The following is a 27,932-nucleotide window of genomic DNA, read 5'->3' as shown; positions in this document are numbered from 1 at the left end:
TTCAATAGCAGTTTGTTCAATTCCCATCATTACCTGTGTGGTCCACTTGAGCTTTGGGTGTACCTAATTTTTGGGTGCGTGCTTTGAAATTATCTGAAATTTTGATGGGCCGTATGGATCTATCATAAAAATTTATGGTGGGCCTGTAGAAGTTTCACACGTTAAACCCTATGTTGCTGCTTAAAAGTTACGAGTTGTGTTGTGTAGCATGCAATCCATCCTCGAGAGAGAGATTCGGCATATCTTATGAGCATCGAAAATGACGTGGACGAATGAAGGCACACGTCGCTACTGAACGCTTCAGTGGCAACATCGCTATTAAAGTGATGTGGTCGTATTTCAGTGTTACAAAATGACGCAAGGATGAACGTGATGAGGATAACTACTCCGAATCCACGGAGCTTCTCTGGACTCCTCACAGAGACTTCTCGAATCCACGAGGAAAGAAAGCAGAAAATAGAAATAAATTCTAAGAAATTCGAAATTGATCATTTGATGAATAAAAACAAGTTCACAACCCTTTAAATAGGGGTACCAAGCAATGGGAAAGAAATCAGAATCAAACTACAACTCAAACTCCTAGAATCCACGACTTACTATAAATAGTAAACTTACTATTTATAAACGGTCGTGATGTCTACTAGTGCGCAAGGTTTTCGGCTTCACCAAACCGTTCTCCTAATTATTCTAAGCTCTTTTCACGTTGGGCGCAACTCCTAAAGCCCGACGGATGAAGAGTAATAATCAAACTAAAACTTATTATTTATAGTAAAAACGAAATTAAAACAGGGAAACGACCGTCGATCCAGGGGTTTTTCACAATTTCGGGCTACGTAACTCAGCGTAGCTGGGTTGGTTGGCTAAAGTAGCTCGTTTTACCCCAAAATCATATATTTTACGTCAGCTAACTCATTCCGGATTGCGACATACGCCCGATCTAAGGTCCGACGGTCCGGATCACTTCTGTCATCGACTGGGCCTTTTCTGATCCATCTTGGCCATGAAACTGTCTGCGACCCGCTCTACATCAGTCCCCTCCACTTCAAAAGAACTCGTCCTCGAGTTTTCATCCTTCTCTGGTTCATGATACTCGGTCAAGTCCGCGACATTGAAAATCCAGGAGATTGCCATGTCATCTGCAAGATCAACAACATAAGCGTTGTCATTGATCTTTCGAATGATTGGGATGGGTCCAATCTTCTTATTTTTCAACTTGTTGTACGTCCCAATCGAAAATCTCTCTTTGCGCAAATGGACCATAACGCGGTCGCCCACCTCTAACACTTTTTGTCACCGATGCTTGTCCGCTTGTTCCTTGTACTTCTCGTTCGAGGCATGTAACTTGGTCTGCACTTCTGCATGGATGCCTATGATCTTGTCTGCCATATGTTCTGTTGTAATGCTCGTGCCTGGGTGCTTAGGCAGAGGGACCAAGTCAAGTGTGTGGCAAGGCACTCGTCCGTAGATAATCTGGAACGGTGATCTCCATGTCGAGCAGTTCACCATGTTGTTGAATGCAAACTCTGCTTGAGATAAGGCTAAATCCCACTGCTTCGGTTTTTCTCCTGAAATACAGTGAAGGAGGTTTCCCAACGTGCAATTCACAACTTCGGTCTACACATCAGTCTGTGGGTGGTAAGCACTGCTGAATTGAAATCGTGTATCGAATTGATTCCATAAAGTCCGCCACAAGTGGCTAATGAACTTCATGTCACAATTGGAAGTAATGGTCTTGGGGACCCCGTGTAGCCGTACGACCTCCCTGAAAAATAGATTCGCCACGTGTGTTGCATCGAGGGTCTTCTTGCATGGGATAAAGTGCGTCATCTTGGAGAAACGATCTACCACCACGAACACCGAATCCATGCCGCGTTGTGTTCGTGGGAGACCAAGCACGAAGTCCATTGATAAATCCTCCCAAGGACCGTCAGGCACAGGTAACGGGGTGTAGAGGCCCGTATTCTGAGATTGCCCCTTGGAGGTCTGACAAACATGACAACGTTGTACGGCTTTTCCCACATCGCGTACTAATTGCGACCAGTAATACCGCTCTTCCACAAGAGCTCGCGTCTTGTCTCGCCCCAGGTGTCCACCGAGGCCACCTCCATGTAGCTCCTGAATAATCTGATCCCTTAGAGAACTTTGGGGGATGCACAATCGATTCCCTTTGAAGAGAAAATCATCCTGTATATGAAGGTCACTGGGGTGACCTTCTTGGCACTTCATCCAAGAATCTTTCAAGTCCTCATCCTCGGCATATAGCTCCTTAAGACAGTTGAAGCCGACCACCTCGTTACTCATCATAACAAGTAGTGATGCACGATGTGTCACACCCCAAACCTAGAAATCGGATTCATAGGAATCCCGATCGCCGAATCCGGTGCCGACAGCCTCCGTAGTACCCCATTCTCGGTTCCTAGCGCCCATATGCTATATTTCGATTATAGGATCTTACAAGGAGAATTTTATATATATATATATATATATTTAACTCATAATAAGCATAACCACAAGATTATCCAAATTACAAAGACAACATCAACATCACATATCCACTAATATAGACATTTGAATACAATATTGAAAGGGAAATACGTAAATCGAAAGTCAAGCTCCAGAAGACCGCTGCACGCTCCAAGCTCATCACTGTTGCAACTTATCATCATCTGCACGCATCTATCGTGCATAAGCTTATAGAAAGCTTAGAAGGTGGTGTAAGTGTGTGCACAAGGTAAGTACTAAGTATTCAATACAATGCCATGGTCATACAATACCAAAAATTCTGGTAATCCATAAATCGTACAATGTCAAAATAAGCAGGAATACTGACAAGATCGTGAATTATCAGAGTAAGCGGAAATACTGATAAGATCAGGAATTATCAGAGTAAATAGAAACACTGACAAGATCATAAGTCATACAATATTAGAATACGCAATACGAATCAACTATGCAGATGAGGAGTCATAAAGAGTCAAGTATCAGATGCAGTCTCTAAACTATATAAATGCACAAACATAGGTAACGCAAAATGCCATATGTCGTGGATTTAATGCAATATGCGGTACGAATGGAATGATCATGCTGGAGTGTGAAGTCGGGATGATAGTACGTAGTATCGCAGGCTATGGGGTCCATCACAAGGGACTTCTATCCAAACCAGTCCCATAACTGAATTTGGATAATCAGACTCAATGTGGTAAACTCCTGATCTCAGGTTAGTCGCGCGCCCCAATCGAAATCCTGGTCATTGCGAAGGCACACGTAACAAATAGTTACGCACCACCAACCCGAGTGGATAGTGAATGAATGAATGCATGAATGAGTATGCAACTCCTGCTCACTAAATCCACATATCAGTACAGTTCATCTCTGGGATCATCACCGGGGTCTATTACACTTTAAGCCAGCTTGCCGCCCCTATCCGAGCGCACAACTGGGTAAGTGGAAGAGACCGCACTATCCGCCTGCCAATATCGGGCCCGGCTCGTCAATAGCGGACCCATTCCTCAAGCTGGTCAAACTTAACCTAGACATTGCCCCCTCACTCAGGCGGGTAAGGTCACACCCCTTCCTAACCGACCACGACATAGTGGGAGACGCAGCCTACTGGTATACGGCCCTCATGCGCTCATATATCCACTCGGTCTCGACGTTGGGGCGTCTCCTATCCACAGAGGTTTAGGAATTTTCACCCAGGGACATCTATGGTGCCCGTATGTTAGAACCAAACATTTTCGGTGTCCCATTTAGCCATCCACGATATGTCTGTGGAGGCTATGACCCTGATGTCGCAAGGGCGTATAGTAATCACAACACACAATGCAGGATGCATGAGTCATACAATCTAGTCATGCATCAATCCTATGCATACCGTGCACTCATGTGAGATAACATCCGCCTATCAGGGAGTCTCATAACAATCTGCGCAATGACATATGCAATGATCAACTACATCTCATAGCAAACATGCAGATGATGCATATGGGCATGTATCATGATGTTATGCTGTCACATACTCACAATTAGTATCAATAATCGACATCAACAATCGGCCTCGACGATGTGGACATTAAACCAACATTACTCCCAAGGAATGGCCCACATAGAGCCTAACATATAGTGGACCCATGACCTCACACAAGGACTTAATATACAACACCATAGGCCTTACTCAAAGGTCAAATGTACACAACAGGTGAGCCCTGCTCGTGGGCCCCAAATATATGGCATGTGGGCCTTACACATGGGTCTCGAATATATTAAATGGGTCATGCATCATGGGCCTAATACGTATCACAATGGGACTTGCCCATAGGCCACGAATACATCACAATGTGCCATGCCCATGGGCCTCAAATACATCATAATGGGCCTTGCCCATAGGCCTCAAATACATCACAATAGGCCTCAACTACAGGTCGCATATACATCATATAGGTATCAACAATAGGCCTTGGCAATCGAAATCGGTAATCGGTCATGTCAATCGGAATCGATCGATAATCAGAATCGGTAAATTGGTCACATTAATCGGAATCGATAGATAATTAGAATCGGCAAATTGGTCACATTAATCGAAATCGGCAATCGGTCACGATAATCGAAATCGGCAATCGGCCACGGCAATCGGGATCGATCGATAATCAGAATCGACAATCGGTTATGACAATCGGTCATGATAAATGGCCTCGATCGCTAATCGACAATCGGTCAAGTCAATCGGAATCGGCAATCGGTTATGATAAACGGCCTCGATCGCTAATCGGCAATCGGACAAGTCAATCGGAATCGGCATTCGGCTATGACAATCGAAATCGGCAAATCGGTTACGGCAATCGGTCATGATAAATGGCCTCGATCGCTAATCGGCAATCGGTCAAGTCAATTGGAATCGGTAATCGGTTATGATAAACGGCCTCAATCGCTAATCGGCAATCAGTCGAGTCAATTAAAATCGGCATTCGGCCATGACAATCGAAATCGGCAAATCGGTCACGGCAATCGGTCACGGCAATCGGTCATGATAAATGGCCTCGATCGCTAATCGACAATCGGTTAAGTCAATCGAAATCGGCAATCGGTTATGACAATCGAAATCGACAAATCGGTCACGGCAATCGGTCATGATAAATGGCCTCGATCACTAATCGGCAATCGGTCAAGTCAATCGGAATCGGCAATCGGTTATGACAATCGAAATTGGTAAATCGGTCACGGCAATCGGTCATGATAAATGGCCTCGATCGCTAATCGGCAATCGGTTAAGTCAATCGGAATCGGTAATCGGTTATGATAAACGGCCTCGATCGCTAATCGGCAATCGGTCAAGTCAAGGCTTCAGGGAAGGTCACAATGTGGACATTAAACCATCACTGCCCATCAATGTGGACATTTAACCATCATTGCTCCCAAGGAGTGGCCCGCATAGAGACAAACATAAAATGGACCCATGGCCTCACACAAGGCCTAATATACATTACATGGGCCTTATAAAAGGGCCACATATACATCAAGTGGATCGCATCCACGGGCCACACTAAGGGGCCTCATATACATCAAGTGGACTGCGTCCTTGGGCCGCACCAAAGGGCCTCATATATATCAACTGGGCTGCATCAAAGGGCCGCACTAATGGGCTTAACATATATCACTACGGGCCTTGTCCATATGCCACGAATACATCACAATGGGCCATGCCCATGTGCCTCAAATTCGAGTAGGTGGGCCCCATCATATGGGCCTTGTATACATCGCATCGGGCCTCACTCACAGACTCAATATACATCACAATGGTCCTCTCTATCCAGGCCGCAATTCCATCATTATGGGCCCTATCCCGTGGGCCTCAAATACATCATAAGGGGACTCTCAAATGGGCCCAACATACATCACATCAAGGTGGGGCCCACATATCAATTAGAGGTTATTTTAGAGCATTGCCAAAAGTAAATCTCATAGAAGGATCATCTAGGACATACCACAATAACAGTGGAGATAATGATTTCACCGTTTAAATTCATGGGGCCCACCGTATTATTTTCCGTCCAACCAGATCATATGGTCACAAAGTCCAGAGTTGTATGGAAAAATGAATATCATACTGATTCAAAATTCTTGAGACCCAAATAAAAAGAGGGTTTCAGTGGTGGACGTTCAATCTCCACTGCTTCTCCTGCAGTGTGGTCCACCTGATCACTAGATCTGTCTTATTCTTCTTCCCAAGCCATAACATTATCTCTCAAAATAGTTGGATGTTGTAGATACGACACCTGCATCATGGTGGGTCACAGCAAGGACGGTATAGATGTAGAGCATTAGGGTGGGCCGTACAAGGCAAATGGAGGGCGTGGATACCATATTTAAGGTGGGCCCCACGTGTGGGCGCCACACACACCAGCGGGCCCCACCAGAAAATAGATGAACGGCGTGGTGTGCAAACACGTGCATCACGATGGCCTGGCACCATCCAGCCGATCCAGCACCGTCCAGAGGTCTGAACGGTGTGGATGAAACAAATACATTACAGTGGGCTCCACCCGCACATGCAGGGGTGGGTCGCACAAGGCAGATGGATGGACAGTTTTGGTATAACAAATACCTCATGGTGAGACCCATGTACTGACGCCCGTGGACAGCAGCACCTTGCTGCTGCTCGTCCACCAGGTGGACGGTCTGGATATACCTCACGTCAGAGGTGGGCCCCACGACTCACACATCACGGGGGAGTCCACACGTGTGTGGGTCCCACGTTACTGGGTAGCATGGATGAAACACATATATCAGGTGTGGCCCACCGTCCAGCCATCTGGACAGTGGGGATTAAAAAATAGGTGGACAGCATTGGTGGAACGCAAATGAACGGTCTGATCAAACAGAGGCACCACGTGATGTCCACACGTGTGTGGGTCCCACGTAGACCACCATATAATATATATACTATTATTTATCTCATTTACAATATATATATATATATATGTGTGTGTGTGTGTGTGTGTGTGTGTGTGTGTGTATTACAAAGGGAGGCAGTGTCCAGGCCCTGTACGGCCTGGATGATACATCAGGGTGGGGTCCATACGGACCGAACTGATATTTGTTTTCTCCCATCGTCCAAGCTTGCTGGACGGTGGGCAGCGATGCACATCAGGGGTGAGGTCCACGTGGTGTGGCCCTACCAGCTTTGAATCAAGGTGATATTTGTAATTTCCCTACATCAGGGTCTGTCCAAGCCGGCAGCAAGGGGTGGGCCCTGGTTGGACAGTGGGGATGGCCTACTTGATGGATGGTCCGGATATATTGTACATCAAGGTGGCCCACAACAAGGAAGGAGAGAGAGAGAGAGAGAGAGAGAGAGAGAGAGAAAGAAAGAACACCCACCTTTGATCTCTTCTTCCTTCCTCCACCAACGTGATCTAGAGTTCCAAGTGGATGATTTCAACGGTCGAGATGATCATTGGATGGTGGAGATGGGAGATAGGAAAGTGGGCCACACAAGCTCTCTCCCATGGAAGCTTGGACGAGAGTTTCTCTCATGGAGCTTGAGAGAAATGAGAGAGAGAGAGAGAGGTGATAGGTGAGAGATGTGAGTGATGGATAGGTGTACTTGATGGGTGGAGAGAGAGAGAGAGAGTTGACTTTAGGGGTTGCTTAGGGATGGGTGTTTGTACTTGACATGATGGGATGGGGTACTTAACACTTGATGCGATTGATGGGACATTCTCTTGGGATTGCAACGCGCGACGTTTCCCTCGAACTGAACGCGGGCTCACATCTCCTAGCCCGGGTATTGCCACGGCGTGCGAGACACGACATCGGAACCGCGGCGACCATGTGGTCGTAATGATACAAGTTTCGAGTTGAACGGACTCTGATATATAAGACTCGGCTTAGAATCGTGCGCAAACGTCGGATACAGGTCGAGGGTCGCCGAAATTTGACTTGGAGGACCGCGGAAGCCTACAAAATGGTACGGTTTAGGATACGGGCCTTACACGATAACTAAGTACATCAGCCACCTTGTTCTGCCCTGACTTATGCTTCAGAACGAACGTGAATTCCTATAGAAATGCAACCCATCTAGCATGCACACGATTCACATTAGTCTGACTATTAATAAACTTTAATGCTTGATAGTCAGTGTACAAAATAAACTCTCTTTGAATCAGATAATGCCGCCAATGTCGCAGTGCCTGAACAACTGCGTACAACTCAAGCTCATAAGTCGACCACTTCTTTCAAGCTTCGCTGAGCTTCTCACTGTAGAAGGCTACCGGCCTGCCTTCCTATGATAATACTCCTCTAATTCTGACGTATGAAGTGTCACACTCAACCTCAAATAATTTGTCGAAATTAGGAAGCACCAAGACCGGTGTTGTAGACAAACGATGCTTGATCTCATGAAAGCTCTTGTCAGCTTTATCGGTCCACTGGAACAGTCCTTTTTTCATGCAATCTGTCATAGGCGCGACTATGGTGCTAAAATCTCGCACAAATCGACGATAGAAAGTTGCCAACCTGTGAAAACTCCTCATCTCATGAATGTTTGTCGGGATCGACCATTCCCTAATAGCTCGCACCTTTTCATCGTCAACACGAATGCCTGTGGACATTACAACAAATCCTATAAACAACAGGCTGTCAATTAAAAAACTACACTTCTTTAAGTTGATGTACAACTTGTTAATTTGGAGGACCTGCAGCACCTGCCTGAGATGTTTCCTGTGCTCCGCCTCATCCTGGCTATATATCAATATGCCATCAAAATATACTACCACAAATCGGCTAGTGAACGGTTTTAGAACTTGATTCATCAAACGCATAAAAGTACTTGGTGCGTTCGATAGGCCGAAGGGCATGACCAGCCACTCATACAACCCTTCCTTGGTCTTGAATGCCGTTTTCCACTCATCACCGGATCGAATACGAATCTGATGGTACCCGCTCCTTAGATCTAGTTTAGAGAACACCTTGGCCCCTTCTAACATATCGAGCATGTCGTCCAACCGTGGTATTGAGAACTGATATTTGATGGTAATTTTGTTGATTACCCGGCTGTCGAGACACATGCGCCAGCTTCCATCTTTTTTTGGCGTTAATAATGCTGATACGACACATGGGCTCATGCTCTCTCTCAAGAGACCCTTACGGATCAATTCCTCCACTTACCCCTGAAGTATCTCACACTCCATCAGACTTATCCGATAATGAGGGTGGTTGGGCAGGCTAGCCCTAGGGACGAGGTTTATGTGATGTTGGATGTCCCTCATGGGGGGCAATCCATTAGGTAAATTCTTAGGCCAGACTTCTTTGAATTCGTTTAGCAACAGTTTTAAACTTGGAGGGATGTTTGAGGGTTCCTCTTCCTCACCCTTCACTACTAAAGCGTATACCTCGCCGGTTTCCTTGGATTCCTCCATGACATCCCGAATGGTCAAGATGGAACTCCCCTCCACTTTAGAGGCTTTAGGGTGGTTCTCTGGAGCCATAGGGGCAAGGATTATTTTTCGACTATCCTTGACGAATACGTAGACATTATCTCGTCCCCGATGGGTCACATCACGGTCCGACTGCCAGGGTCGACTGAGTAACATATGACAAGCTTCCATATCGACCACCTCATAAAGTATTTGATCCTTATAATTTTTACCAATTGAAAACGAGATAGTGCATTATTCAGTTACCTTGGTCTCATTCACCTTTTTTATCCAGCCAATTGAGTACGGGGAAGGATGTTTCATCGTTGGTAGCCGCAACTTGTCCACCATCACTCTCGAGACGATGTTCTCGTTACTACCACTGTCTATGATCACATCACAGACCTTTCCGTTAATGGTGCACTGAGTACAAAATATATTGTGTCGTTGTGGATGTAATTCCTTTCGTGGGGTATACAGTAATCGCCTCACAACTAGAAATTCGTCATGATCCTCACCCATCATTTCATCGCCACTTGCTATTTCTTCAGTGGTTTGTTCATGTTCATCAAAGTGATGGTCTTCTTATATGGCCTCATCTTCAGTGCCCCCTTTGTTTATAGTCAAGTGTGCTGCAGGACGTTGAGGACAAGTGTTTGATAAGTGGCCTAGTTGGCCACAGTGGTAACAATTATTTGACTTTGGCCGAGCATAAGGATTTGGAATCCTACTCAGACCCGCTGTTGTAGGTGCTGCACTTTGAGGTCTGAATGAGCCGCTCCCCATATCACGGTTTGTGGTTGTAGGAAGTTGAGGTACTGGATCTTTTCCTCGTGGTAGCACTGGATCCTGCGTGGGACCCGTCATGGGGGGTCGAGTTGAAGGATATGGATGAGTAGGAGCTCTTGCAAGTTGTGTTTCTGCTCTACCCGCCAATTGAACTGCTTCATCCACAGTCCCGACTGGGTACATCTGAACTCGATCCTGAATTGTCGGTCGCAACCCACCTATAAATCGTGCCACCTTCTGTGACTCAGATTCTTATAGATCGTTTCGTGTAGCCAGCCGTTGGAATTCTTTAGTGTAATCTGTGATTGTTCAATTTCCTTGTCTGCAATTATGATATTGCTAGAATCATATCTGCTCATAATCACTAGGGAGAAATCGTGATCGAAAAAGACGTCTCATTCGTGGCCATGATGAGATGGGCGACTTGTTTTGGCAGGCTCGTGAGAGTTGTAATTGTTCCCACTATGCAAAAGCACAAGATTTTAATTTAAATGCTATCAATTTTACCCTTTTATGATCTGGGACGTCCATGTAATCAAAATATATCTCTACTTTAGCTAGTCAATCGAGAAAATCTTCTATACGTAATAAACCGTTAAAACTAAGAAGTTCAACCTTACCCCGATAGTCTCTTTTAGCACGATTTAGATGATCACCTCAAGAGATTGGTCGTCGGGCAAAACCCTCATTAAAGTCCTTGTCACTAGAACTTGAATCATCTGGTGTAGCCCTACGGTTTGCCACTGGTAATACTCTACGAAAATCGGAGTTACGTCGTACAGCAACCATGGGTGGTGAAGCCACCATGGGTGGGGGAGCAACCAAAGGTGGTGGAGCACCGCCTAGGGCTCGGGGTGGAAGTAGTGCATCCGCAAGACGGTCGAGAGTTGCCTGCAGCCCTTGTATGGTCAACTGACTCTCCCAGTGGAAAGCTTTCATTCTTTCCGAAAGATAACGAATCCCTGGATCACCGTCCACAAGATTTTGATTCATACCTTCATTGTTTGTCATCGGCCCGAGGAGAATCCTCGCTCTGATACCAATTGACGCAGGGATGAGAGTGATGAGGATAACTACTCTGAATCCACAGAGCTTCTCTGGACTCCTCACAGAGACTTCTCGAATCCACGAGGAAAGAAAGCAAAAAATAGAAATAAATTCTAAGAAATTCGAAATTGATTAATTAATGAATAAAAATGAGTTCACAACCCTTTAAATAGCGGTACCAAGCAATGGGAAAGAAATCAGAATCAAACTACAACTCAAACTCCTAGAATCCGCGACTTACTATAAATAGTAAACTTACTATTTATAGACGGTCGTGATGTCTACTAGTGCGCAAGGTTTTCGGCCAAAAATAGTAAGTGTCCTATTTGGCTTCATCAAACTGTTCTCCTAATTATTCTAAGCTCTTTTCACGTTGGGCGCAACTCCTAGAGCCCGACGGATGAAGAGTTATAATCAAACTAAAACTTACTATTTATAGTAAAAACGAAATTAAAATAAGGAAACGACCTTTGATCCAAGGGTTTTTCGCAATTCCGGGCTGCGTAACCCGGCGTAGCAGAGTTGGTTGGCTAAAGTAGCTCGTTCTACCCCAAAATCATATATTTTACGTCAGCTAACTCATTCCGGATTGCGAGATACGCCCGATCTAAGGTCCGATGGTCCGGATCACTTCTGCCGTCGACCGGGCTTTTTGTGATCCATCTTAGCCATGAAACTGCCTGCGACCGGCTCTACGTCACAGAAGCTGGGACGGAAACATCCCACGTCGAAAAGAGAAACGCTGTTTACTGGCTGTGTTTGTACTTGGCCGAAGAATCCTCATTTCCTTTGATTTTTTGAAAGCGGACTGCGTACTGAGTCAGGATGCGGATTGCGTCCTGTCCCCCTTTTCTACCCCCGAACAGGCAGTTCTGTGGGCGGCCCAATGTAATGTATTTGTTTATCTAAGCCGTCCATCCATTTTCTGGTATTATTTCCTTGGTTGAGTACAAACGCGGGTAGTAAACGACATTTCTTTTTAGTGACGGAGAAGCATTAAATGCTTCGAAGTGACCCAGCGCTAATGAAATATGACTGCATCACTTCAGCAGCGACTGGTAGCTAATCGGCGCCCACTACTTTCCTATCCTTTCAACGGAAAGGAATTGGCTACCCCCTCCGACTGGCCAATGGCTAGTGGTCGGTGCATGCCGTGGACCCCACCATGATGTATGTATATCATCCATGCCGTCCGCTCATTCTTTCAGATCATTTTATGGTATGAGTCCAAAAATGAGGTTGATCCAAATATAAAGTGGACTGCACAATGTTGATTGAACGCCCACCGTTAAAAACTTCTTGGGCCTTTTGGATTAAGCTGATATATATCTTTTTCCCTTCATCCAAGTCTGTATGACCCAATCAACACGTTAGATGTTAAATAACCATTACAATGGGCCTAGGAGGTTTTTAATGGTGGAAATTCAATTACTACTGTTTTCCCATGGTGTGGTCCACCTGAGATTTAGATCTACCTAATTTTTGGAATCAAACTTATAATTATCTTTTAAAATGGATGGACGGAGTGGATAGAACGGATACATCATTGTGGGTCCACATAGCAACGACCACTAGCCACCTGGCTGGTGGCGGCGTCCGCAGCCAAACCGCGTCCGCTTTCAACACAGACGATCCGGACTATTCCGATTGGATTCTTCTTTAAGTTCAAAGACGAACCTGGTAACCCTTATACTTGATGAGCTCCTTCAGCCTATCCACCACGAACATGTATCCATCTTCATCCATGTAGCAAACGTCACCTGTTCTCAGCCATCCATTAGAATCCAGCGTCGATCCAGTTGCTTCTGGATTATTGAAATAACCTAAGACAAAAACAGAATAATCGGTACAAAGCATAGTTATAAAACTTCATAGGAGTCAACTTCAAACTTAGATGAATCAGCTAAGTGACTCGAATTCAACCGAGTAAGCTAAACTTGGTGAGATTTCAAGCTGAGTCATGCGGAGCTCAATTTGTGTAACATGGTCTTGATCTTGTCATGACTCACCGAGTCAACTCGCCGACTCGAGTTGACAAGATGCAATGACTGGGACAGAGCGACTTGCTAAGATTATTTGGAAAAGGCATAGCGAAGAGATCATGATCTTCTTCCTCTAAGATAATATTTGCATTCATAAGGAACTTCAAATACACAAGCTAGAAAAACTCTTTTTAAAAAAGAAAAGAGTAAAATTAATAATAATGAGTGACTTTTCTGAAATACTAAACTATTTTTAAATTAAAAACTTGCTAAAATTATGTAGATGTTTAATCCTACGCAAATTCTCCTATAAAACTCGAGTGGTACACCCTGATCCATAGCTCAAGTGGTAGACTGAGTGAAAGATACCTCGTTTCAACATTGAGGTATTGGTATCGATCCCTAGTGGGGGTGGCTAACAGTGAAGTGTGAACTGACAGTGGGTGTACTAACAAGCTAACAACAAGAAGAAGAAAAAAAAAAAAAATCTCCTATAAAACTGGAGACAGACTTTTAAGTGATTATAAGATTCTTCAAATACTGAAAATATAAAACAATATAACTTCCTAAAGATAGAAAATTTTAACTTTTAGTTCAAAATTAACTTGTAAAATGACCTCATCTTGTAAAACGGTTCGAGAGGCAAATGCCTTTGGCATCGAGCAAGACAATAATTCGTTGAGAGATATAGGTGAATCTGGCGAACAGACGTAAAGCTATGGTCGGAAGAAATAATGCTTATTATGCATTGTAGGTTTTTAGATTTTTTTTTTCATCAAAACGCATACGGCCTTATTTCTCGTAAACGAAAGTAGACTATGAAAACGCGGCATGGACTAAGATGCAGTATAAGTCCAACCGCGTCTATACATGCATACATGGAGCGAGGACGGCCGGCTCCACTATGTGCAGCGAGGCCCACCATCTGACAGAGGTTATTCCCCTGCTCACACTATCCAATGAGACACGTGGCCTAGGGTGTCCATTTAGCCCAGGAATAACATCTGCTGGAATGCAAGCTTTGGAGGATCCGCTCGTGTTGCATTTACTTTCCATTTCTACCATGTGTTAACGGTTTTTTGGTATTTCCCCCTTCCTTCTTAGATATAAGTACAAGATTAATTTCCTAACTTATCACCGAATATTGTCATTTTTAGACACAATTTTCAGATTTTGGTAATTCAGAACGTTTGGTAACCAAAAGACACAGTGCTTCATTGTAAAAATCACTTAAAATTTACGATTTTATTTCAGCCACTGCAACATAGCAAAAAACTTATAGTGAAATGTAGTTGAGTCATTTCCTTTAAAATTTTGGTTGAATTTTGATTAAAATATCCTTATCAATTTTTAGAAATGATCAAATTACTTTGAAGATATTAAAAAACGTGGTAAAATTTTCTCACCAAGCCATTCTCTATTCTCCCGCAAAAAATAAATAAATAATAAATAAATAAATAAAAATCCTAAGCATCCGAAGGCTAAATCCTTCTCAAATCCCTCCTTTCTTCTTGTTAATCTTCCTTTGATGTGAACATGAGGTTTGGAATTTCTTTCCTTTCTTATGTTAGCCCAAACGTTTAATCTTCACTGCTAGGCACAAATATCTACTGATACAAAACTTCTGTCACCCAAGGCAATCAATCCCCACTATTTTCGAGTGGTATAGCTCACACGAGTTTTGGATCATCCTGAATTTTAGACTTATGTCCTATGTCCAACTTGCAAAATAGATGGACGGTGTGGATTTGTCACGTGCATCTCTGTGGGCCCCACACGTACAGTCCCAAGCAATGTAATATCTATGTGACGGATCACAGGCAATCTGTGGATTGGGTTACGTATGGACAGTCTTGTCAGGGATCTGTGGGCCCACCATGATGTATATGTTTTATCCACACATCCATCAATTTGACAAATAATTTTAGGGCATGAGCAAAAAAAGAGACAGAGTTAAGCCTCTAGTGGACCACACCACAAGAAGTAGTGGGGATTAAAAGCTTACCATTGAAAACTTCCCGGAAGTTTCAAAAGTTTTGCAATAATATATATATTTATTTTTTCCCTTCATACTGGTCCATGTGACCATATAAGGTGTTGATGCTAAGATCTAATTGTCCATGCTAACCCAATGTGTACCTCCAAAACCAATTGACAATGGATACCCTGGTCGTAGCCGGGGACCCTCCAAGCCCAAGTTAGAACAAGCATACTATGAGTCTAGTCAAATTATGGTAATAGTGTCTGCCTTCTATCATATGTAGGTTCTTATATATAACTTTTTGAGACCTCTTTCGTGTACGGCAATGAGTCTACTGTGTAGATACATATCACACAAGGGATCTTCCCCTGGGTATATGGCATTTATCTCGGTATGATTATCGCAAAGATCACGGAGAGGTAATCATTTCCATATACGAAGGAGATATCTCCTAGTGGTTGGCATCATAGGAGGTTGTGGTCGATAGTAGAGACCGACCTCTAAGTTGCTTTGTCGAGATCCTACAGACCGAGCTTAGTTGATGATTGGGGTTGGGGTCGAGTTTTGTGATCATGTCAGTGTCCATAGTTGTCCCTTGGTCGAGACAGTGAAATGTTGACTAGGCGACCAAGGCCACCACTCATAACTAGTGCCTGGATAAGTCATGGTCAGCATCTGAGGCCAAGCTCTTTCCCAATCTCTCATCCGAGTTGTTCGCCTTCATTGCTTTCATCTGATTAGAGTCATTTGGTCAGTCCAGTTTTACCTATAATAGTAGCTCCCTACTTCCGAGCACTTTTCAGGAACTCATGAAATAGATGGACTTGGACTGACACCCGAGCATGAGGACTTACGCGGGGGAGGTCGGCTCGAACATGGCCACCAGTCATTTTAATGGAAGAGAAAAAGGTTGCATGTGCTGGAACGATGAGGATTTAGTAATGATAGCGATGAGTTGTACAAGGAGGCATGTGGTTGGAGGCGTGCGCTGAGGTGCCTCTTCGGATTACATCATTAAATGTGCGCATTTAATGCTACAACTCGAGGCGGCTATAAATAGGGGTGAGGGGGTGCCCTATACCCCTTCATTTGCTCCTCTCTTCTTCTCTACTTTTCTTTTGTTGCTAGATCTAAGCGATTTCTGGTGAGCTCCTCTAGAGCCCTCTGGCCAAGTCTTCTCCTCCGATCCTTCTCCTTTGTTTTTTCTTAATTTTTCTTTCTTCTTTTTCAGTATGTCGGAGGATTCTAATAGAGTATCGATGTCCGGGGCTTTTCATGGGGAATCAGTCTCGAAAAGTACAGATTCCCAGTTAGGTGTGCCTTCAAGCACACCATCTCCAATGAGAGGAAGTCAAGAGGAGGTAGTATCGGCCCCGATGAGGTTGGCGCCAGTGTCCGCCGAGGGGGGCGCCTTCAAATGCCAACCCCTTTAGCTCGAGGTTACGAGAAACTGACCTGATTACAATTAGGTTAGAATTTGATATCCCTAATTCCCTAGGGCAACGAACCCCCGAGGTCAGAGAAATTCTAGGTCATCCTCACATGGGTGAGCTGATCATCTATGTCGGGTGTTGAGGGTCAAATATTGCATATTGAACCCCATTTATATCTTTGTTTTATGAACATGATAATGCTTAATGTTTTATTTTACTCATGTTTGTGTTACAAGTTGAATTTAAGAGCTTGGATCGAAAAGGGTGCTAAAAGCATGAATTTAATGCTCAAGAATCCCCTAGGCAAGAGATGGATCTTAGGAGACCAAGATTGAAGAATTCACATACCAAAGATTAAAGAAAACCAAGTGAGAAATGAAAAGAATAAAAGATTTGAAGTGAAACAAATGAATCCTGAAATTGTCCTGAATAAGCATATTCTGAAACTCTGAGTCATTTTGTGAAATTGTGCAGAGTGAAGTCTATTTTGAAAAACTGCACAGAGTGAAGTCTATTTTAGCAAACTGCATAAATTTAAGGCGGTTTCTAGAGTTTTCCAACTATAAATAGGACTCTTAGGATGTTCCTAGGCATCTTCTAAGGTATAAGGAGTGGAGCAAAAGGGTAGAGAAGTCGTCACCAAGAGTTTTTCTTCCTCTTCCTTAGTTGTTTTCATATTTTTCTTAAGGGACTTTGGTCCAATTATGTCTATGGTTGGTTAAACCTCTTAGTTAGGGCTAAGATGTGAAGCTTGTAGCGTGATACAATATTTTTATTGCTTTGATTCATGTTGATGTTGAACTTACTTTGATTCTAGTTTGATATTTAAGGAATACTTTCAGTTTTTAACGATGTATTGTGACTTAAATTACAATAGATCTGTAATAGCTTTGAGTATTTTCTTTTCTTGTTTTGAGATTATGGGATTGGTAAATCCTGTTGTTTATCATTGTCTCATGGGCATGGTTTGGTGATGGAATCCCTGTCAATTATCATAATTCTCCTCTTTTGAGAATTAAGTCAAAGGAAGTTCAGATTTGATCTTAATTACTATATCTTCCAATTGGATATGATAGGACTCCAATTTCAATTGCGTTACTTGAATCAAGTAAGGAATCACCCTGATTGCTACAAGTGGATCCTTGAAAACCCTAGTTTCCACTTTTGAATTCTTAAGTTTCTAATTACACACTTCACAATTACTCCCTTTAATTTCAGTTTTAGATTCATATCTTTTTCTAGTTCTACTTCTAGTTGCTTTCAGAATACATACGAGATTAGTCCATTTGGATTCGACCTCGGTCTCACTGAGATTATTACTGCATCGTGACCCTACACTTGGGGTTGTGAACAAGTTTTTGGCACCGTTGCATGGGACTAACAGTTGCGTTTTTCTGAGATTAACTACTTTTGGAATTAGTTTAAGATTAGAATTTTTCTACTTTCTATTTTTAGCTTAGGGATTTTTTTGAATTAATTTAGAAATTAACTTAGTTTTCTATTTCTAGGTTTAGAAACTTTCTTTTTCTGTTTTTAGAAACTGATGTACTTTCTAATTATAGGATAGAAACTTTCCTAATTTGTTTTTAAAAACTAATTTTTAGAAACCTTCTTAATCTATTTTTAAAAACTAGTTTACTTTCCTTTTCCCTTTTTTAGAAATGAGGTTGCTTTCATAGTTTTTTTTTTTAGAAACTAACTCACTTTCCTTTCTCTAGGCTTAGAAACTTTTCTAATTTGTTTTTAGAAACTTTCCTCTTTCGTTTTTGGAAACTAGGTTATTTTTATAGAAACTTTCCTAATTTTTTTTAAAAAACTAACTCATCTTTCTATTTTTAGAAACTTTCTATTTCTCTAATTCACTTTCCTTTTTCTTTTACAGGATCCTAACATAGAAACTTCTAATTTGGTAACTTCTTTTTATTTCTAGATTTCTATTTTCCTTTTTCTTTTTAGGTTTAAGTTAGATTCTGAAATTGAGGGCTGAGAGTGTTTCATGCCCAAGTGAGTCCGTGACAACACTTGACGTCTTTTGAGTGAAGGAGGATTAGTTGAGGGGTTATCTATCCATCACAGGATTAAACACCATTCGAGATCCACAGAGTTAACTGAAGTTATGGCTACAAATCAACTGACCAATCAACCTCCAAATCCACCCCAACCTAGGGTGGAGGAAATCCAAGATGAGAATGAGATGCATCGAGCACCCCCACCTTGTACTTTACGAGACTATTTACAACCGGTAAGGGTGAGCACTCCTTCCAGTATGGTTTTTCTAGAAAACGTAGGAAACATAGATATCAAGCCTAGAGTGATCCAACTCCTTCCAAAGTTCCTTAGACTTGAATCTGAAAGTCCATACTTGTACTTGCAAGATTTTAACGAGGTTATAGCCACTTTATACTTTCCTAATGTGTTTGATAACACTATCAAGTTGAAACTATTTCCTTTCTCCTTGAAAGAAAAAGCTAAGAAGTAGTTGCATTCACTACATCCGTGATCTATTGGCACATGGAATGACATGATGGAGTTCATTAAAAAATTCTTCCATACCATAAGACGAACACCACTAGGAAGTTGATAATGAACTTTGCCCAAAAGGAAGATGAAACATTCTTCCAATGTTGGGAGCGGTTCAAGGATCTCGTTGGTTTATGCCCACAACACGGTTTTGAAACGTGGCGCATAACAACTTTTTTCCACGATAAACTGACATCTTCCATGTGCTAATTCGTCGAGATGATGTGCAATGGGGAGTTCATAAACAAAAATGTCGATGAGGTGTGGGATTACTTTGACAAACTCGCTGAGACCGCACAATCATGGGACATCTCCCCAAAACTTAACACCACATCTAAGCCTACTCAAGCAAGGGAGAGGGGTGGGATATATTTGCTAAAGTGGCCAGTCTCGCAAGGAAGGTCGAGGCTATGGAACTTAAGAAGGATAAGGCTAAGGAAGTTGTTTGCAGTATCTGTGCTTATAACATACGTACAACTGAAAATTGCACAACGATACCTATTTTTCAAGAGGCACTGAACGAGCAATCGAATGCTATGAACAACTACCAAAGACTTTTCAATGGACCCATCTCTAATACATACAATTCTAGTTGGAGAAATCATCTGAATTTTAGTTGGAGGAATGAACAAACTGCTACTCCTCAAGGAATCCCTAACCAATTCTTGAATCAAGGGAAACCTCAAGAGGATCCGGTCTGGAAACATATTGTAACACCTCGTACCTCTAGTACTCGAGTGTTATGGTGTAACCAAATTTGGCATAAATACAAACTTAGCTTAAGTAAGCACTCACGTGCATTCTAGACTAAATCTGATTGTTAAAAGTAGTCTCAATCCATACATCTCTCAATCCATACAGCAAGTTATCTATCCGTCGGTTTCCAAGATGGATCAATCGTCACCCATCAGATCCACAATGTCTCGTTGATCTATGGCCTAGCGATGGATATTCGGCCAAACTATAAGATCAACCATAAGAATATCCTTGTTAAAGATTAAGCCCTACAAATGTAATGTGAAATAATAATAACTTATACCGTGAGTCAACAACTACGACTTAAATTAAGTAGTGGAGCCCACTGAGCCATGGATCTACTTTATCCTAAGCTAGGGACCCAACTTGAGATGTGGAACCTATTGGTCGAGGTGGATTAGAATAGGGAATCCATCAGAATGACGGACTAGTAGGAATCACAAATTGATTATGGAATCACTTGGTATAGCTCACTTACAAATTTTAAATAATATAATCCTTTTTAGTAGAGCTCTATGGGCGGCTAACCAAGTAAATGAATGGCGTTGATCAAGAGGTGAACACAATAAACAACTTAAAAAATTATTATAATAATAATAACTAAATATTTAATAATATAAAGTCATGGGACGTATAGTCCTAATAACCTATAGAGCGGGACCCACAACATGATAAAAGAAAACATATGTATGTGGAGTAAAGATAATAAAAATAAAATGAAATAAACAATTACAAAAATAAATAGTTTATGATAACATAATAATAATAGAAGAATTAATATTAATATTAGTATTTAATTAGTAACCTATTATGAAAGTCTTACAAATGATCCACTAGGACCTTTTAAACGTTGACGTTCAATTTCAGGAAGATCTGACCATTAGATTGACGGGAATCCGCAAGTAGGACCCTAAACTAAGATGTATGGCCCACCCAAAACCTTGGATCCATCCCACCTTTGGTAAAAGGCTATGGAAGGGCCCACCAAATAGAATGGACAGTGTGAATTTATCATAAACATTATGGCGGACCCCACTTAGTGGCGTGCATGTGCACACCTGGTGTACACACGAGGTGCACTAGACTGTCAGCACGGTCAGACGTGCTTTGACCCGTGCTTAGCCAAAGAAAGAGAGTTTTCTCTCTCCCACTGCTCCCGCCTATGGGCATTTTTGAAAAACGAAGGGTGTCAATTTGTTACAAATGTGGCTTACCATCAAGACCCACTTGGAAGATCAGAACAGTCCATCGCGTCCACTGCACGAGGCTGACCAAAACCCTACCTGTTCGGTACATAGGAATGCACATGCATGCTCACAGGGATGGGTACAAGTGGGCGAGCATGCAAGCATGTTTGTGCTTTTAGCTGCCCCAAGATCGGTTCATTGTGATCAAGGCGGGCCACCTCGAGCTGATCCAAACCGTTCATCTGATACCATAGTTCCGTCTCATCAAATTCATGTCGTCCGTATATGCTAATACACACATGCGTGTGCACAAACTGAGCCCAAATAGACCCATGTGTGGCATTTCCAAATTGTCTTTTCCATTTCTGTTTGCTAGGAGGACGATCCGCGTGAAGTGGCTTCTCTCAATCTTAGCCACTGGAATGAACCCATTGTAGCCATCCATTCCCCTTGAGATTTAGGGTTCCTTGGCAAGCAAAACCGAGGCCGGTTTTGGTTTCTACCCACGGTTTTGAGAGACGGTTTCGGGCAGATTAAATCCTGACCGTTTGGCTTTCATCCAATAGTTCTGGAATGTTGGGTGAGTGAATAAGAGGGTGTGGATTGGGTAAAACGAGCTCACCCACCGTTCTTACAGCCGAACTCAAGAAACAAAAAAAACCCACCGCAACTTTCAAGCTCTGAACCACTAGGAAAACCTCATTGGAGCTTCGTTTTCCAACCTTCACAAGCTCCTATGGACCAATACGAAGAGTCAAGTAAAAGTGAAATGGAGAGAAACTCACTGAGTGGAGATTCGCCATTAGAGCCAACCTTCTTCTCCATCGTTCTTTCACACCAGGTGGGACCGAGTCTATCCAAACCGGACGTCCATGGCCGGACATTCCCAGCTAGAAGAAAGAAGCTAGAAGAAAGAGAAAGAGAGGCAGAGAAGCAGAAAGAGAAAATGAGAAAAGAAAGAAGAGAGAATCGGAGAGAGAGAGAGAGAGAGAGAGAGAGAGAGAGAGAGACTGTACTGCCGCACCGAGTCGGGTCAGGGCTGGTGGTTTGCAGCCCGACTCATTATCGAGTCTTGCAGCTAGTTGGGCCTAGTCTAGGCATTGTTGGAGTTCCAACACACACACACACATAGAGAGAAAAAGGGAGAGATGGAAGAAAAGAAAGGGAGAAGGGTGGGTTGTTGAACCGAGTCAACAATGGTGAGATTTTTCATCTCTTTTCATCAATCAACTTCATCATTAATTACTTTGGTTATCAATAACATAGTTATTATTCATATCCGTTATAGCGATTAGGGTTATTTTAATGCTATTAACTAAGAATTTTAATTAATATTATAATGTAATAATTAGTATTGTTGATTAGCCATTATTAGATTATTATTTTAGTTAGTAATATTGTTAATATCATTATTACAGTAATTAGAAATTGAATCCAAAAATCTAAATCTAAACTCTAGGGTGAAATCCTAAACCTAAGTAATCTAAACCTTAGGCCGATATTTAAAACGTAAATGGTAAGTTGGATCTAATGGTACAATTCCATAATTTATGGTGAGATCAAAGTCCGCTATATAACCTAGTATTGTAAAATAAAATTTCAATTATCAAATGATGGTATTTTATTTAATGATAGACCATAGTATCTATTTTCGAGACTAGATTCATTATTTACAGTTACGATTATTATCATTAGGAAATATTATCATTTTCTTTATGGGATTAGTATAATTCCTGTAATATGATTATTATCGTTAATCATTATCATTTTCTTGTTAGTAAATATCCTATTTTTATTACCTTTATTATTTAATGAATTATTAGTCATTATAAGAACATTTGATAATGTCGGTACATTTAAATATGAACTTAAGAACCATCATCATTAATGTGGACGGATTAATACCCCTATCATGAATATTATTTGACCCATTGTATGATGATAATATTAATAATAACTTAATTCAAATCCTAGAATCTAGAGCCTATAACTAAACCGTAAGATGAAGCCCTAACTCTATAATAAAACGCTAAAAGCAATCCAAACCCTAGGTTGCATAAGTCTTGAATATAGACATTTAGTAGAACATTGATCTCATGTGCAGATTTCACAATTTTTGGTAGGCTTTGATTCTAAGGGAACACGCATTCTTTAGCGATGCTAGTAGGCGATGCAAACTATAAGGTGATGATTTCTTCTCCTTGAGCTTTCCATTTTCCCATTAACTTAAGTGGTAGTTTTATTTTAGTTACGATTGATAACTAATACCTCCATTCTATAATCACATGCGTAAATTGTTGGATTTGAATTGTTAGACTACATGCTTAATATTTATCTTGCATATCTTCTTATACATGCAGATTACCTGTGAATTGCTTATGGAACTTAAACTTGTACATCCATGGGAAACCCCCACCTATAAATGTACACCCACACTTGGGATGTAACTTGACTGATAGTGTTTATAATGGGCTTTCGATATGTGATTACTTGGATGATGAGTTAAACTGGATATTGATGTGGGCCTACCATCCATGGGTGGCTAGGTCTATGTGGTTTTTAAGAATGGTCTTTTATCATATATTTTTTATATTTACCCTATACAGCTTACTTTTGATATTCGCCCTATGTGGCTTTGTTCTTATATTTGCTCTATATTGGTTTGACGTTTTATTTTATGTAACCATGCAATGATAAGCCCCATATACTGAAATATGATTTGCCACTAGTCGACGGGTTTCCATTACACATCTTAAGGTGGTAGTCTCATGAGCCAAGGATGGTGGTATGGGACTTATGCCCGAATTGTCGGCCTATGCTGGGTGACAAGCCCTCCGTAATGACCTTGAGCTTATTTAAATTGACTGATTATAATTGGACTAATAATGGTTTGGCTAATCATGCATACATGCCACAGACTAGCGTTTATCGCTATCGTACGTGATGTACGTATTTTGTCCGACTGGATGAACATTCTCAGATCGATGATTGCATGGGTGACGAGCCCACTGTCCGCATGGATGAGCATCCGCGGGCTGATGATTGCATTCACGCATCCATGCATCTAATAAGACTACATCATGTATTATTTTGTATGCCAATTTATGTTTTTGTAACTATGCTTACCTAATACGGCGATGTGTAATCTTGAGGAAAATTCACACTGACTTGGTCACTCATCCATCAAATATATAACTGTACAGGTAGCACAGGTGGCTCAAATGATATTCATGTTCTTATTGATGAGGAGCAGGTTATAATTGACAAGGGCGCATGATTATATCTGTTAAGGATTGCTCTAGGATTTTACATCCCAAGATTATTAAAATATATTTTGTTTCACATGTAATATTATTTTATTTCGTAATTGTTAATTTCAGAGACATTGGTTATATAAGTCATTATGGGTAGCTTCCTGTATATTTGAATGATCATGCAACTTTCCTTTACATTTGATTTGTCCATACTACGCTAACTGTTAACTCTGACTCTGAAAGAAAATTTTATATATGGAATTTAACTCTTTATAGGTTAACACTCGAGTTTTTAGAATACGGGTCGTATACTCAGGTTCTGATAAGTCGGGGCATTACACATATTCAAAACTAAGAGCTTATCAATCAAAGTATATTGCATACCCTTTAGGACCTTTCAAAGGCCATAAAAGGGCGTGAGACAAAAAATTCAGTTGGGGAAAAAAGGATTCCTCTAGCTCAACCTTTCCCCAATCCTAAACCGCAATACGAAATAAGTAATACAAGCACTTCAAATCAAATAGAGTAAGCTAAGTCTATTACTACTCTTAAGAGTGAGACGATAATTGACAAATCTGTTTCGGTAAGGGCTGAAAAGTCTAAGGACCGAGAAGTAGATAAAACTGATAGACCTAGCAACACTCCACAAGATTTAGAACCGGAACTTCAAGGCAAGCCGATTGCACCATTAGCCAAACGGTTGATTGCACCAAAACCTCTCTCTAACTCTCAGGACATTTTAAAAGAGCTGAAACAAGTGAAGGCCAACATCCCTCTACCGGATGTGGTTAAACAAATACCTTCATATGCCAAATTTCTGAAAGACTTATGTATGACCAAAAGACGGTAAAATATTCAAAAGAAAATCTTTTTAATAGAGAAAGTGAGTGTCATCCTAAAGCAAAATGTGCCACAAAAATACAAAGATCCTGGTATCCCAACCATTGCTTGTGTAATTGGGAATTACCACATTGAGCACGCACTTCTTGATTTAGGAGCAAGCGTAAATCTGATCTCATACTCAGTCTACGAACAACTGGGTATAGGTGAATTAAAATCTACCCGACTACATTACAACTTGCTGATCGCTCAGTTCGAATACCAAGAGGGATAATTGAGGATATGTTAGTATAGGTTGACAAATTCTACTACCCAGTAGATTTTATCATCTTGGATATTAAACCCATCATGGACATGAGCACTCAGATACCTGTCATTCTTGATTGCCCATTCCTTGCCATATCAAATGCAATCATCAATTGCAGGAATGGAGTCATGAGTTTGTCTTTTTGAAATATGACATTGGAATTGAATATCTTTTTCAATGCAGGCAAATATTTAGAGGATGATGACGATTCCCACGATATTAACCTGATTAACTCTTTCATGGAAGATAGAACACTTTTGACCTTATCCGTTGACCCTCTAAAGACGTGCCTGACCCACTCCCATGATTTTGATGATGATATGATTAGGGAGACAGGTGTCATGCTTGATACTATGCCAGTACTTGAAGTTAACCAGTAGAGGCCACAATTTGAAGAATTAACCAAAACTGATGTAGTGCCTCTTCCGTCTAACTTCAAGGCACCGAAGCTTGACAAAAAACCTTTACCTTCTAATTTGAAATATATCTATTTAGGTCAAGTTGAGATATACTCGGTGGTGATTTCTTCCCGCCTTGAGCAAGAACAAGAGAATATGCTTATCTATACTCTCATCGAGCACATGGGAGCCCTTGGATGGTTAATTATGGACCTCAAGGGAATTGACCCTTTGATTTGTACTCACCACATTTATTTGGAGGACAATGCAAAAACCTCCTGCCAACCACAACGTAGATTAAATCGAAATATGAAGGAAGTGATTAAGGCCGAGGTACTTAAACTATTAGATGTGGATATCATATATCCAATATTCGATAGTCAATGGGTGAGTCCAACTTAGGTGGTTCTTAAGAAGTCCGGAATCACCATCGTAGCCAATGGTGACAATGAACTCATGCCAACTAGAGTCACTATTGGTTGGAGAATGTGCATTGACTACAGGAAGTTGAATATCGTCACGAGGAAGGACCAATTTCCATTACCCTTCATCGATTAAATTTTGGAAAGGCTAGCTGGTCATTCCTATTACTGTTTCCTTGACGAATATTCGGGCTACAATCAGATCAAGATAGCCCTTGAAGACCAAGAAAAGATCACGTTCACATGTCCTTTCGGCATCTTTGCTTACCAAAAGATGCCATTTAGACTATGTAATGCCCCTGCCACCTTTCAGCGATGTATGTTGAGTATTTTTTCTGATATGTTGGGGCAATATCTAGAGGTCTTCATGAACGATTTCTTGATTTTTGGTCCTTCCTTTAGCAAATGCTTGGAAATTTTAAAAAATGTGCTAAAGTGATGTGAGGAAAAGAATTTGATACTAAATTGGGAGAAGTGTCATTTCATGGTTTGTAAGGGAATTGTTCTTGGACATATCATCTTGTCCAAAGGAATTGAGATAGATAAGGTTAAGATTGATTTATCTCTAACTTAGCTCCTCCCAAGAACATATGGGACGTACGATCCTTCTTAGGGCACACTTGATTTTACGGAAGATTCATAAAAGACTTTAGTCACCCCTCTCGTTCTTAATGCAATCTACTTCAAAAGGATGTGCCATATGAGTAGACTGAGCAATGTTAGGAAGCTTTTTCTACGCTTAAGGGCATGCTAATCACTGCACCTATCATGCAGCCACCGAATTGGAGCATCCTTTTTGAACTTATGTGCGATGTGTCCGATTATACTTTTGGGGCAATATTAGGTCAGAGAAAAGATAAGAAGCCCTATGTTATACATTATGCAAGTAGAACCTTAAATCCTGCCCAAGTGAATTACTCTATTACGAAGAAGGAACTCTTAGCCATAGTATTCACTTTGAACAAATTTAGGTCCTTCTTGATCAGATCCAAGATCATTATCTATACTAATCATGCTGCACTCAAGTATCTTCTTTCTAAGAATGATGCTAAGTCCCGCTTGATAAGATGGATCCTCCTACTCCAAGAATTTGATTTGAAAATAAATGATAAAAAGGGAGTGGAGAACGTAATGGTTGACCATCTTTCCTGCCTTGATCTCTCTGATTCCCTTAAGATGACACATATAAATGACATGTTCCCTGATGAACAATTATTTAAAGTCTCTCATTCACCTTAGTTTGCGGATATTGCTAACTATCTTGCTACAGGTTTCACGCTAACACATTGGACTGCACAAGATAAGAAAAAATTCTTTGTCGAGGTACGCAAATTCTTCTGGGATGATCCATATTTGTTTAAATATTGCCCATACCAGATCTTAAGGAGATGTGTGCCAAACAATAAACAACAAAGTGTCATCACCTTCTGTTATTATAAGGCTTGTGGTGGTCACTTTTCTATTAAAAAGACTAAGACCCTGCAGTGTGACTTTTATTGGCCCACTATGTACAAGGACACTCATGAGTTTTACAAAGCTTGTGAGCGTTGTTAGAAGTTGGGAGCATTGAACCGTAGAAATATAATGCATTTAAACCCCATTT

The 27,932-nt window shown here is 41.4% G+C and overlaps 1 protein-coding gene across 4 annotated transcripts in view; it reads right to left on the bottom strand.

Moving 5' to 3' along the window:
* Positions 1-27,932, bottom strand: part of LOC131243258 (probable CoA ligase CCL5) — an 87,099-nt gene that overhangs the window by 40,129 nt on the left and 19,038 nt on the right. For all 4 annotated transcript variants that reach the window (XM_058242453.1, XM_058242455.1, XM_058242456.1 and 1 more), the window contains exon 2: positions 12,927-13,072. In XM_058242453.1, the coding sequence (XP_058098436.1) occupies positions 12,927-13,072 (146 nt within the window). The remainder of the gene's footprint in view (positions 1-12,926; positions 13,073-27,932) is intronic.

This window comes from Magnolia sinica, chromosome 4 (assembly GCF_029962835.1).
Source record: "Magnolia sinica isolate HGM2019 chromosome 4, MsV1, whole genome shotgun sequence".
In the NCBI taxonomy this organism is placed as follows: Eukaryota; Viridiplantae; Streptophyta; class Magnoliopsida; order Magnoliales; family Magnoliaceae; genus Magnolia; species Magnolia sinica.
Note: the sequence above shows the minus strand (reverse complement) of the source record. Positions and strands in the feature narration are given on the sequence as shown.